Source organism: Globicephala melas, chromosome 4, assembly GCF_963455315.2.
Source record: "Globicephala melas chromosome 4, mGloMel1.2, whole genome shotgun sequence".
NCBI classification, from domain to species: Eukaryota; Metazoa; Chordata; class Mammalia; order Artiodactyla; family Delphinidae; genus Globicephala; species Globicephala melas.
The window spans coordinates 132274977-132289214 of record NC_083317.1 but is presented as its reverse complement, the minus strand read 5'-3'; the positions used below and the strand labels follow the sequence as shown (position 1 = coordinate 132289214).

The following is a 14238-nucleotide window of genomic DNA, read 5'->3' as shown; positions in this document are numbered from 1 at the left end:
AAATAAAATAAAGCAGAGTGTCCTCTTCCAGATATGGTTCTGGGGGTGAAATTATTTCCTCAGTGGATGGCTTACGTTTTTTAAAGTGTATATATTTGTGTTTGTGTCTCTCTCTATATATGTAGACACACAGACACATATATACACACATGTACACACATATGTATACTTGATATTCTCTTCTAGGCCCTGAAAGCAGATTTGGTCCCATACCTCTTAAAATTACTTGAAGGCATTGGCCTTGAAAATCTGGACAGCCCAGCAGCCACAAAGGCTCAGATTGTTAAAGCTCTCAAGGCAATGACTCGAAGCCTGCAGCATGGAGAACAGGTGAGTCTACACAGAGGTAACTTTGATCTGCCGGTTACAAGGCATTTTCAAAGCCAGGTGTCTTGGCCATTGGTGATCTATGCACCTCAGCTCAGGTTCCACCTACAGGTGTGGTTCTTGACCGTAACTGGAGCAGATCCCAAAACCAGGGATGGACTAGCATAGCTGCCTCATAAAACACAAACTATATACTCAGATAGTCACTGGGAGGATTCTTTCTCTGGATAGTGGTAACATGTTGCACATTCTTCAACATAGAAGAATACTGAGCATTTAGTTGCCGGTTAAGATTAACTTTCAGTTCTAGGAGTTACTGTGGAGTAGTGATAACCGCATTCATTAACCATCCCATAATACCATTTTAAAAGATACAGAACATCATTTTAGTTTCATCTCCTTCCGTTATTAGCACTTACAAAGTGTTGGCTTCCTTTTTGTTGTAACTTAGATTCTATTAATGTGTTTCAGCTGCATGCATATGCTGAGTTCAAACCAGTTTAGTAATTTAATTTTCCTCATTGGTTTTATTCTTAATGTTGCTTCTGAGGAGTTCCTTATTCAGTATTATTATATAGCCCTATCTAGTAACGCTCTCTTTTTTTAAGGTGAGGTGAAATTTACATAACAAAATTAACCATTTTAAATTGAACAATTCACTGGTATTTAGTGCATTAACAATGTTGTATAACCACCACTTTATCTAGTTCCCAAAACTCTGTACCAATTAAGCAGTTATTTCCCATTTCTTCTTCCCCTCAGCTTCTGGCAGTCACCACTCTGTTTTCTAGGAATTCACCAATTCTGGACATTTCACATAAATGGAATCATACAACATGTGACCTTTTGTGTCTGGCTTCTGTCACTTAGCATGTTTTCAAGGTTAATCTGCGTTATAGTGTGTTTCAACACTTCATTCCTTTTTAAGGCTGAATAATGTTCCATTGTGTGTATATGCCACAATTTGTTTACCCATTCATCTGTTCATAGATGTTTGGACTATTTCTACCTACTAATGTTCTTCTGTAGGTTTAAATTGACTTAAAGCTCTCCTTTAGTGAATCCACTGTGTTTGTGTGTTCCAAATAAAGAAACATTTTTTATGCTGTTGTCCCTCCTAGCAGTATTATCATTTGAACTATTTAAGGTGATAATAAAGAAGAGAGACAGCATGTGCTGCTGCAGTCATTAACTATATGTTGAATAAAGTTACCTGTGGGCGTTCTGAATGCCAAGCAAAGGCACTCCTGTGTACCATGCACCGGCAATTGTCCTCCCCTCCAGATTCCTGTTGATGACAATTAGCAGAGCAACCTTGACCCCCACCTTCCACTCCCAAGGGAAGGAAAGAATTATGATAGTTTCCAAAATAGGAACTTTAGCACCTTCACAACTAATCACTTCCACCATTGCTTCTCCCCAAGGTTGGGACAAAGAGTCTTTTGGACTCACACAGTCCCCGTGTATATCTCTACTTTAATGCTTACCACTAAGTTATCTGGCATTGTTTGTCTCCCCTACTAAACTGTAGGCACTTCAGGGACAGAGAAAGTCTTTCTCATCTTTGTGTCCACTGTGCAACCCAGTGATCTGAACTTTGATCTGAACTTTGATATGCGAAAGATATCCTCTACATTGGAATTTCCTAAACTTTGTTTTAATCTATGTCACAGAAAGAAACATGTCTTCCATCTTAGTCCAATACACATTTACACACATGTTATTTATACTCATATGTGTATATATATCACAGAACAATTTTGCCCACTTTACATGTGATACTCTGATGCTTTCTATATTAATCTATTTTATTTTCTCAAGCATGTTGATCACAACTGTCTTAATAGATTTCTTAAACTTCTAACAGGCCACATCCATAGTTTGAAAAAGTGCTTTACATTGTAGCTTGAGGGACTTCCCTGGAGGTCCAGCAGTTAAGACTCCGCACTCCCAGTGCAGGGGGCCCGAATTTGATCCCTGGTCAGAGAACCCGAATGCCGCAACTAAGCGCCTTAATGCCACAATGAAGATCCCATGTGTCGCAACTAAGACCCGGTGCAGCCAAATAAATAAATAGATGTTAAAAAAAAAAAAAAAGTTGTAGCTTGAGTTTTGCAGTATCTCCTCCCCAAACCCCTTCCTCGGGAATACTTCATGAACCCACACCACACTGTCAGCCAGTTGTTACTATCACAAGAACATCTTCATGCCAAAATTACATACAAGTCAGTAAGTTCAAATAGTAGAGTCCAAGTTTAGAGGGAAGACTGATTTAGGGACTTCTTTGCGTCTGGCTTAATGAGATGTGCCTGGTGTAGAGTGTCTGATGAATGTGAGGTCTTGGTTCATCTTTGGTTCTTTCCTCAGCTGGCCTCTTCCTTTTGTCTTGGAAGTTTGCTTTTTCTCTTTAATTTCATCTACCAACATCTAGCACTTAGTTTGTTTAAATTCAAAGAGTTTGTTTTACTTCCCTAGGTGAATGAAATCCTGTCTCGTTCTTCAGTCTGGAGTGCCTTCAAAGATCAGAAACATGACTTGTTTATTTCTGAGTCACAAACAGCAGGATACCTCACAGGTAAACCACACCCAATTCTCTTCCCTAAGACACATGGCAGAAGCCACTTGGACCTTTCTTTTGCCCTGTCTAGACTAAAAATGGCATTTAGAGGGTTTTCCTAGGTTCCTAGCTACCTGTCTTGGAGATGCTGTGGGCATGCAGTGGACCTCTGGTTCTAGCCCAGACAGCATGCGAACTGCTGTGGTGTTGAATGTGTGCTGACTGCAACGCGGACTCTGCTTAGTTTTGATCCAGTAAATCCATGGTGTCATATGTTGTATTTGGAGTATGGCTGTATTAAAATGTTTATCTTGAACATGTAAAAAAAGAGTAGAGAAATATCTACTCAGAAATATCAGTATCAGAAACATGACAGCATCGTTCCATTCTGTCAGAATACTAGGTTGAAATTCCAAATATGCATACTCACATGTGAAATATTTTTTCTTCAAAGTTACCAGTGATTAATCTGAAGTTTTACTAAATATTTAGGGTTTATCTTTTCGTGGGAGGAAATATGTGGGTATCATAAAGGAAAGGATGTTTTACTGCCTAGGGATCAGAAGATAAAACACTTCAGAAGCTTGGGACATTTGTCCATTTGACAGACTTATTTTAGTAAGTCTGAAAATGAAATATGGTCTTTGGTATAAAAGTGTTTTTTTTTTGGTATAAAAGTTTTTAGTTTGAAATTAACCTTAGGAATATTAAGTGGTTCTTGCAGTCTGCCTGAAATTATAATATTTTTAAAATGTCAGCCCTGCGTCCTCCTCTAACCAGAGATGATGTAGGTAAATTGAGAGAAAAAATTAATTACCCAGCGTTTCTCACACCAGTGTAACTGTTTTAATAATCTTGATCACTAGTATAGAAATTTATAAATCCTGAAGACCAAATCTTAAATATTTCAGAAGTGAGGACTTTGGAGAAAGTTTTACATGGTTTTAATTTTAGACGTGGTTGTGACATTACTGTTTTTTCCTCCACTGTGACCTCTTTAATATTAAAACACTAAAATTTATAATCAGACTTATAGAGTTTATGAACATGTGGTACATGTGTGTACATTAAGAGTAGAGTGCCATGGGTTTCCCTTCTACCTTTCCCATCCCCTGCCCTATGATGTCTATGGAGAGAAATACCTAGAATATAGTCTTAGTCTCTTCCATATCTCTTTCAAATTCGGGGTAAAGCTGTAGCTTCTAAGTAGGAGTATGTTCTTATAGACACACTAAAAACTTTACCTCTTTAGACTCTTTTCCCAAAAAGTTTACACAATACCACCTTTTCATGGTATTATATTCATTACTTTGTATGTAAGAATGGTATGATTGGAAAATCTGCTGTATTTTTTCTGGCTGAGAGTAAACTTATTTAAAATTTTACCTTGAAGAATAGGAAGATGTAGATTACAAGCAGGGACAGGAAGCCCTCTTCTAATTCTTTTTGTTCTTGAGTGTACTTCACATTCATTGCATTCACTGACTTGACTGGATGGAATAAAAGACTGCAGGTGATCCTTGATGTACTAACAGCTGTGGGTCAAAAGGTCTGTCGTTAGAATACAGAAGAGAGAAGGATTTATCTTCAGAGACCTACAGTTCCTTTAGAAATCACTTGGTCCTCACCCCCACCCAGATTCCCTGATAACTATAGGAAAAGTTCAGGGAGCCAAAAGGTTTCTGTCTGTGCCTTTCCTTTTACTTGGATCCCTGGCGTGGCTTCTGAATGAGTTATGAGAAGCAGCTTTGATGGGCTGCAGAAGGTTAGGGAAATAAAAAGGCTGGGGTTTATAAATTTCTTCACAGCCGTGGTCTGGCTCAGGGGGCAGCAAGTTCCATATAAAGCCATCGAGGGGTAGGTGGTATAAATCCCAGCCTGGAAAGGGCCTGGAGTTTTACTCTGGCCATTCTGAAGGTCATTGTTGAAGCCCAAGGGCACATCAGTTGATGTTGGACAATCTAGACTAGCTCTGAGCTGTGTTGGCCCCCAAATTGTCCAGTTCTTAGCACATCATCAGTCTGGGATGTTCTTTTGTTGTGAAAGTACTACCGGTTGAACCGATGTATATTTATCTCTTGGGTTGTCAAATGTTTTCTATTTTGTGTTTGAGCTTTTCCATTGAATTGTGTGTCATTGTTTGATAAAAGAGGCTAGTACTTCTAATAATGATAAAATTCCGTTATGTGGAACTCCATGGAATGTATACAGTGTTGTGTTGAATTGGAATTTTAAATTTACCCCACCCTGCCTTCAGTCTTGAGAAGATTCAGTTTGTACCAGCCTCTGTCTAATCAATTTGCAAATGAAATAAGGTGCTGTGAGAACATAAGTCGTCACCAGCCTTTTCTTCCAATAAGTCGATTTTGTTTAGGAGATGGGGAGAGATGAGAGAAAGCTAATTACTATTTCAAAATAAGATGGGAATGACTAATCACATTTATAATTTTCTTCTTCTTGGCTGCTGAGCAAATGTCACTCAGTCACATGTTCAGGATTTGGGGTAAAAATTAAAATGTCCTAGGTAGGATTACTCAATGTTGATAAATTGGGATGAGACTGACCCTCTAGCCTGGCATATTGTTTTGTTTTATGATAAATGTTCATCTAAAAGTGCCTCAATGGGACTTTACCCATGGTGCAGTTAAGCTGTAACTGCTCATTGTGTAGGGCCTTGGGTTACTTAGCCATTTATTTTGTTTTAGAAGAGCTTGGTGCTAACAAGCTCAAAGCCCTATAAAAATAATTTCAGCAGTGAAAATCCTCAAATTTCCTCACCTAGAAAATCAATAGAGAAAGAAGGAACAACAGGGAAAGAAAAAGTAGTGGGCCAAGGCAAAGATGCTTTTAGGAGCTAGACTTGGAGATGAAGAACTCTGTACTATATATTTATTTACTTCTATTTTAATTAGAGGCATGTGAAATAGTTATCTTGTTTTCCTAAGGTCATCAAAGGGAGCAAGGGTGCATTTCTTGGGCCTCTCATCAAACTGGTCCATTAGTTCTTTGCAGAGTTGGTTTTTATTACCTTTTGGTTTTCTTTTTACACATGTCCAAGACTACACAGTGGGAGCCATGTTAAGAAAGATTCCCTAAGGTCAGTGTCGGTTTATTGTAGGACATTGCTGCTAAGACAGGGCTTCTTTTTTCTTCCCCCCACTGAGAATCCCATGTTCATTTTCACCAAAGGCCGTGCTCCTTCCACTACTCCATCATGGCAGCCAATTCCGTTCTGTGGGATTCTTGGTTTTCACATCCCTCTTAAAGAGTCCAGCTGCCTTACACAGTGTGCCATGTGCCCCGTTTCTGGCAGCCCCTACTCTTTCCTGCCATGTTTCTCTGGAGAACACAGTGTCGTATCCTAGCAGACTGTAGCTTCCAGCCCCTAGAAACCAGACGTGTCTGGAAGAGGCCAGGAGTGTGAGGGAGAGAGTATCTCAGACTTCATTTAGAGAAATACCAGGAATTGACTTGTCTTTCCTAAAGAGGCAAATGGTGGGGCTAGAATTTGGTCTCTTCTGAATAATCCTTCTAGGCCCATCATTCACAATTTAGATTTTAGCCCAGAGGTTCCCAAAATTTCTCAGTTCACAGTGCCTTACTATCTTTTTTTTTTTTTTTTTGCGCTACGCGGGCCTCTCACTGTTGTGGCCTCTCCCATTGCGGAGCACAGGCTCCGGACACGCAGGCTCAGCGGCCATGGCTCACGGGCCCAGCCACTCCGCGGCATGTGGGATCTTCCCGGACCCAGGCACGAACCCGTGTCCCCTGCATCGGCAGGCAGACTCTCAACCACTGTGCCACCAGGGAAGCCCTATCTTAGTCATTTTTTTTCTTGATCTACCCTTAGGCCAAAAGAAATGCTTAATAATTAAGTTTATTAAGTAGTTATATCCAAACAACTTGCAAGTAGTTGTTTGTATGGTATCCAACAGATGTCACTTGTCTCTCAAATTTAAAATAGCCCATGTGAATTTGCCCCTGGGTGCCTCAGCGTGTAGTCTGAGAACCACATCCTTAGTCCTTTCTCTATATGTAGCATTCATGATTTGGTCTCATAATCTATTCATTTGATGTGAACTAAGTTGAGCCCACATCAGAAGTGCTCAGGAACTGTACCAATCTGGAGTGTTTAGGGGTTTATTCTTAAGGGTTGCATCCTTGGTGTGTTCCCTAGCAATCTTGCTGCTGCCTGAAGTTCAGAGTGGCAGGTTGGTGGGAAGTGATGTAACCGTGTGGCGCTATTGCTCTGAACCGCTGTCAGGGGGGTATGGTCTCTTTCCTGAGCAGTCTGTGGAAGGCCTGATGTCCTGATTGGTGGAAAGCAGGGGTTGATAGATGCAGGCCCACCTTGCCTTAGAAAAGGGAAAATCCTTTTTCTAGGTTTTCTAAGTTCCCGGGCACTCCAAGTGGCAAGCGGCACCTCACGTGAGCTGAGTTGTCTCTGGCCACTGTGTAACCACGTGCTGCATACACAGTGTCTGCTTTCTTCACGCCCTCAGTACAAATGCTCATGAGGTTAAAAACAAGATGAATCTGAATTGTCCCCCTTTTGTCCTGCTTCAGTCCCTGTTATACCTTAGCCTTCATCAAACTGCTCTGCTGTTTGCACTTCCTTATGACTTCCCTTGCTGCTTATGTTTCTTTTTTTCCCCTCAGGTGTCTCTCCTTCCCTTCTAACTGGCAGCAGTCCCCTTCACCTCAGGAGCGGGCTTTAGATCCGCTCTGCCAGGCAGCTTGCTAACTTCTGTGTAGCTCTCTGAAGCAGGTAGAGAACCATTTTGCTAAATGCATGCCGCTTCCACTGCTTTTCTAGTCCTAACCCTTCAATGTTCCTTAGCTGTTTGCCTTGTTTCCTATGATCTCAGCTAAAAGTATTGTTCAATATGCAGTATTATGCTACAGTACGGTGTCTCTTGCAAGTACTCTGTACAGTTGTGCAGTGATTCTGAGGTGTAATTAAATGTCTCTGCAGTTCATGATAAACTAGAGGGCTAAAGCCATTATATGCTCATAGGCCACATCTTCATAAATGCTGGCATAGATAATGGCATTTTTGTGCACTAGAGATTGTTAGAATCAAGACATATAAAACTAAAATATTGATACCTTTTCCATAGCACTCTTATTTTTACCTATGAGCGATGTCCAGAGCTTGCGTTTTCTTTCTCAGAGACCTTGGTGTAGCAACCCTTGTTCATTTGGTGTTACTTGTTATAGTAGCATTTCTTTGCACCAAATGAAAATAGGTTATCTCGAATGTGGATAGAAGTGTTTTTTGTTGGGAATTCATCACATATGACTTTCGAATGGACTGACCCAAGTACAGAGTTTCTTTCCTCTGTTCCTATTTTTTTCTCATTTGACGTTAGCTATATCCTTCAGCGTCCAGGATTTTTTGAAAGATTGAACTTCCCAGATGTGAGAAGGGAAATTTTTTTCCATATTTCCACACCAGTGTTACTGTCCAGCATAAATTTTGAAATGATTTTTAACTTTGTCGTATAGTAAAGGCAAACCATGAAAATGGTGCTGTGTAGCTGTTTTAAAGTTTTCGTTGTATGCTTAGGTAATCCTAATAGATTGTATCAGTTCCTTGTGATGGGGTGCTTGACCTGGTTCTGACATTTTTGTAAAGGTCAGTGTTCTCACATGACTCTGCTCTTTAGAAGGTGTGTATTTTTCCTTTCTCTCTTGCAGGACCTGGAGTTGCTGGCTACCTTACTGCAGGGACATCGTCATCAGTCATGTCTAACCTGCCGCCTCCCGTAGACCATGAGGCAGGCGACCTTGGCTATCAGACTTGAAACTTTCTTGAGAGACAATAAACGCTGAAAGGCCAGTGCCCCGTCCACATTCCTCCAGCTGATACGTTGAAGAAAACTCTTAACTGCCTTTCTCCTGGTTTCATGACAGTGTTATTCCTTTTTCTATAAGTATATTTTTATTTAGGAAAAAAGTCAGTGATTCTAATTGTATCACGTTATAAGAAAGCACTCTGTGGATCAACCTAAGCAGGTACACAAGAATTTTTTTTCTTGATGTATGTAAGCACATTTTGTTCCTTTATATCTGTTTACAAGACTGTGAATCAAAAAGACAAAACTTTCTTCCTAGTTTTTATAATGTTTTTTTGAACTAGTGTGACTGTGGGGTTGAACTGCAGTCTACAGAAATTGGGAAATCTAAGTCACCCCTAAGAAGGGCATTTCCCTCTCCTGCATCGAGTCTGTGTGGCTGTTCTCCTACCTATTAGGTTTTGTCCTTGCACCTGTTCGCTGGTATCCTCTCCTCAATTATTAACCTTCTGAGAGCTCACAGCATACGTCGGTATGTATAACTGGCTTTACCAAATTGAATGAAAAAGGAGTTGTGCAAAAAAATTTAAAAATGGATGTCAAGATGTTATGTAAGAGATTAGTGTAATTGTGAAATGTTCTATACATTATCAAATATATAAAGCTTTCTATATTGAATGTACATTATACAGATCATTCTTATGTGTACATAAAATTTTAAAAATAAAGGGAATTGACTGCTTTGTTAATGAGATATATTTGTTCTCGTTTCATTTTTCCCTTTGAAGACCTTGTATATCTTTATTTCTAAGACAGATTTTGTAGTAGTAGCAGTAAACAGACTTTGCCTCACATTTCTAGTATCTCATACAGCTACATTGACATATTATGTTCATTCCTAAATCCCTTCATTAGTATTTCAACCACATCTAAATTTCAAGACACAGACAGCATCTCATTTATTTTCCATACAATATTCAGGAATGGGTCAGGCTGTTAATAAATAGTTTAATGCATGTGACACATTAATTCCAATATTTTTAAGAGGAAAGAAATTTAAAGAGTGAGAGGAGATTTCACATAACACAGATTTCAGCACTGAGGTCTTCTAGTGTGATCACAGACTACAAGAAAATATAAACATGTAAAATATATAAAACACTTCTTAAAGAATAAGGAAATATCCAACCCTCCAAGTTGCCTTTGAAAGCAAGAACCAAGTTTATTCCACAGTTGATGTGTAAGAAGAGCTGGAATGGACACTTAATTCATATCATAAATTGTTAATTCAAAATTTTCCATCAGATTTATCCATCTCTCAACTTAAAGATTATGGAGTAATGTACCCATGTAAGTATTTTAACATATACCTAGGTTTTTAGTTTCTAAGAGGCAATATTTAGTTATAAAAATATGTTCACTAAAAGAGATTCTAACAGCTAATTTAGGAGTAGGTGTTTTAGAAGAGCATAAATCAATACAACAATATATTTTCTTTAAATACTAAAAGAACGTAAATATTGTGAATATTTACAATAAAGGCCCATTTAAATAAATCTGCAAGTCACTGATGTTTGAATACCAGTAACAGTTCATCTTTTTTTTTATATTTGAATTTTATTTATTTTTTATACAGCAGGTGCTTATTAGTTATCCATTTTATACGTATTGGTGTATATATGTCAATCCCAATCTCCCATTTCATTACACCACCACCAACTCATCTTTATTGAACATTATGCCAAGCATTTTATAAAGTGTCGTATGTGCATGACTTCAATTAATCCTCAGCAAACCTATGGGCTTGTTGCTGATATAATTCCCATCTTCCAGGTGAAGAACATGAGGTTCAGAGAGGCAAAGCAACTTACCGAAAGTCACACAACTAGTAAGTAACAGAGTAAGAAATTAAAACTACTTTTACTTGACACCATAGTCTGTTTTCTGAGCCACTATCCTGAGATAGCGATAATCTCAAATAGGTGTATGTGACTAGGAAGACTGAGTTTGTTTTTCTTTTTTTTTTTTAATATTTGAGTTATTACTTTTTTTTTTTCTTTTGGCCACACCTCACGGCATGTGGAACTTCCCCGACCAGGGATCAAACCCATGCCCCGTGCAGTGGAAGCACAGAGTCTTAACCACTGGACCACCAGGGAAGCCCCTGTTTTTCATTTTTAAACATTTTTTATTGTAAACTAAAACAGGTATAGAAAATCTCACTGAACAAATTAGTGAATCACTCTTGACCTCCCAGGCAGGTCAAGAACTTTGCCAGCCTCTCCAGAAGCCCCAACATGTGCCCTCATCAGAATCATAGCCCTTCCCTTCAAAAGTGACCACTTGTCCAACACTTCCTTGTGTGACTTCGTAGTTCATCACCCACATGTACATTGCTAGACACCAGAGTTTGGTCTTGCTTTTTTTCTTTTTTAAATGTGTCTTTGAGTCTCTTTCAATCTGGCTGCCCCTCCATCCCTTTCTTTTCCCCACCACTTGTCTGTCAAAGTCCCTGTGGCCATTTGACTTGTTGGTTTTCCTACAGTTGGAAGTTGCTGATCACACAGTCATGGTGTAATTCAGCTTGGTCCTCTGTCCTCTTTTGGAGTGGAGGTTTTATCTGAGATTTATGCGTGGGGAAATTTGCCCTGAGAGAGAAAAGTGAGACAGCATGAGCAGGGTAACAGGAAAGTAAGTATAGGATATCTGGAGGGGTGGGGTGGTATGGTGTGGGTGGCATATAGGGGTCCAGAGAGAACCGAACCTGAGGCCTAGGGAGGGGCCAGTTGGGCAGTGTCCTGAGTGCCATCGGCATGCAGGCCCAGATGTGGTTCAGGAATGAGAGCTGTGTTTTAAAATAGCAGTGAGCTGAGATCAATTTGGTGTGTTTGTTGGTGGGGGAGGGTGGTGAGAGGTGGCAAAACTGAAAGACACTAGTAACACACAGCCCATCTAAGGAGCAACGCAGGGGACGAACACGGGAAACGGGCAAGAGACCACTCTTGGAAGTCATGTAAGCCCGAGGATTGTCACTAGATAATCAGCTCCAGAACCCTTTTCAGTCCAGAAATTCTGTGATCCCTTTCCTAAGGCATATTGTCTGTTATGTGATGAAATGTCTCTAAATGCCTAAACTTTACTAGGATTTGGGGAAGAGCAATTTGCAAAAAGTATTGCAGATAAACTCAGTCTGCTTCTGGCAAACTGTTGACTAGAAATTTAACTACCTGCTTGGAATGCATGGCCCCCTATATGGTATAAGCACTTCCCTTTTAGTGGCCAGAGGGGCTGTGAACAAGGAATGCAAAGGCTCCCTTGCATTTGTTCCCTTATCTATAAAATAATGATCATTCTTAACCCATCCTTCCCAGGGCTGTTGTGAGGATTAAATACGGCTGTGAGAGGGTGTTGGGAACTGTGAGGCCTAAGAAGAGTGATAATAATGGTGAGCTGTTGTATCAATAGCAATTTTTCTCATTGTCTTCATACTTGGGATCAGGAATAGGGTAAAACAAATTCCAAGGACACTTTAGGTCAACATAAAGTGATTTGTAATTTTTTGTTAGTTTTTAAAATAGTCATGTTGTTATGTAATCACTAACTAAAAAGTCATTATCTTGGCTCCAAAATCAGAGATTCCATAATTTTTGGTCAGCAAAACCATCTGTTTCCTACACACTAAAACATCTTTTCCCTTAAGCTGTTGCCTGTGTACCATCAGATAAGGTCCAAGAGGCAAGACCCAGAGAATGATTTAAATTTGCTCCCAAACTGAGGACGCTTAACAACTGAGTTGATTGAAGAGTTCTGTACTAAAACTAAAACACAGACTGTTTACACAGTCAAATGAGTCTCACTATAAAATGAAATGTAGAATTCAGAGTTTGGAGTTGGTGGATTAGAAAAAGCTAGAGAATACAGAATTCCTTGGAAGGCTGATTTCTAGCAGGCAGGGATGCCTGGACAACAGCAACCAGCCTCCAGTTTCCATTCCACTATGAAGAGACCAGAGCTAAAACCTTGACCTGCAAAGGTCCGGTGGGTGGGTGCACAGGGATGGCAGCTGTGCCCATTGGAGAGCAGCCTCTGCTTGGCTCCACTGGGACCTTCTGGGGGAAGAGCAGTCGCAGTGTGCTAAATGCTCCCATGCTCAGGAAGATAGTATCAAGTCTGGATTTCCATGTGAAGTTGGCTTTTAAAACATGGGCAACCCATTCAAAGTTTTTAAAACCAAGTGGGCCATACAAAAGTATCTGCAGATTAGATTTGACCCAAAGGTATTCAGTCCTCTTGAAATGAGATCGAAAATAGGAGTTACACAGAGTTGGATGAATGTGCTTTCTGTCTAATGAGTTAATTAAGTCAGTTGTATTTTTAAATGACTGAACTGCTGTTGCAGTATGGGGTAGTTTCACCATCAGGTGCACTCCTGCTGCTTTCATGAAGAGAGGGAAGAGGACAAGACTTCAGCAAAGCTGTCATTATGGACAATATTTGTGCCCCGCCCCCACAAACTCATATGTTGAATCCCTAACCCCCAGTGTCTCTGGAAGTAAGGGCTTTGGCAGGTGTTTAGGGTTAGATGAGGTCACGAGGGTGCAGCCCTCATGATGGGGTTAGTGCCCTTATTAGAAGAGACACCAGAGAGCTTGCTCTCTCTCTCCTTGTGTGCACAGAAAAAAGTCATGAGAGCATACACTGAGATGGCAGCTGCTTATAAGCCAAAAAGAGAGGCCTCAGATGAAACCTACCTTGCCAGAACCTTGATCTCAGATTCCCCAGCCTCCAGAACTGTGAGAAATAAATGTCTGTTGTTTAGCCACCAAGTCTGGTATTTTGTTATGGCAGCCTGAGCTGACTGATACACTGGTGCTGGCTGGAGGACCAGTAGCAGAAGGGAGAGGAGAGTTTGCTCATAGATTAGCAGGACAAGAGCTGATCAGAACCAGAGCCACCTGAGCATTGGTTGCACTTAGTATAAATTCAGCTTCAGTACCTTTGTAAAGAACTGATAGCCTGTCCGGAAGTTGGGAAGGCAAACCTCCAAGGCTGGTCTACAGCACACACTGAAGTTTGGAATGGGCACTGGGTTAGAAGTAGGTAACTGGTTGGCTCCTAGGACCAAATGTGTGTTTCCTGTTTTGTTGATTTTTTAATGTGTTAAATTTTGAGTATCCAGATTATATCAGAATCACTAATGGATGCCCAAGGACCTAGGTGTTCATCCCAAGTAGTCCATCCTCATTCACATCAACCCCAAGTGGTTGTGTGGACTTTGGGTTGAATTCTGTGTCTCCCTGTGGTCTTGCCTCACCCAGTCTGTTTAATTGAGAGCAAGAGAGAGGCAGCAATTTGTCCTGGAACCAGCATAGGCCCTGGAGTTGGGGCCATCCAGGCTGCGGTTCTGGCCCTCACTGTGTGACCTCTCGTCTTCAAATGGGGCTCATTAACACCTCCCTCTGTTCTGTAGATCAGAGATAATCAACACAAACACCTAACACGTCCTAGACAGTGCCAGCCTCCTAGACGGTGAGGTGGTGAAGGGGGAGAAAACAC

The 14238-nt window shown here is 40.4% G+C and overlaps 1 protein-coding gene across 5 annotated transcripts in view; it reads left to right on the top strand.

The window, feature by feature from the left end:
* Positions 1-9431, top strand: part of DNAJC13 (DnaJ heat shock protein family (Hsp40) member C13) — a 122341-nt gene extending 112910 nt beyond the window's left edge. For 4 of the 5 annotated variants that reach the window (XM_060298609.1, XM_060298610.1, XM_030873486.2 and 1 more), the window contains 3 exons: positions 187-330; positions 2803-2902; positions 8585-9431. In XM_060298609.1, the coding sequence (XP_060154592.1) occupies positions 187-330; positions 2803-2902; positions 8585-8691 (351 nt within the window). In that variant the 3' untranslated portion in view covers positions 8692-9431. Of the gene's footprint in view, positions 1-186; positions 331-2802; positions 2903-7543; positions 7653-8584 lie in introns of all 5 variants that reach the window. The other variant, XR_009563829.1, reaches the window with a different exon arrangement.
* The last annotated feature ends 4807 nt before the right edge of the window (positions 9432-14238 follow it).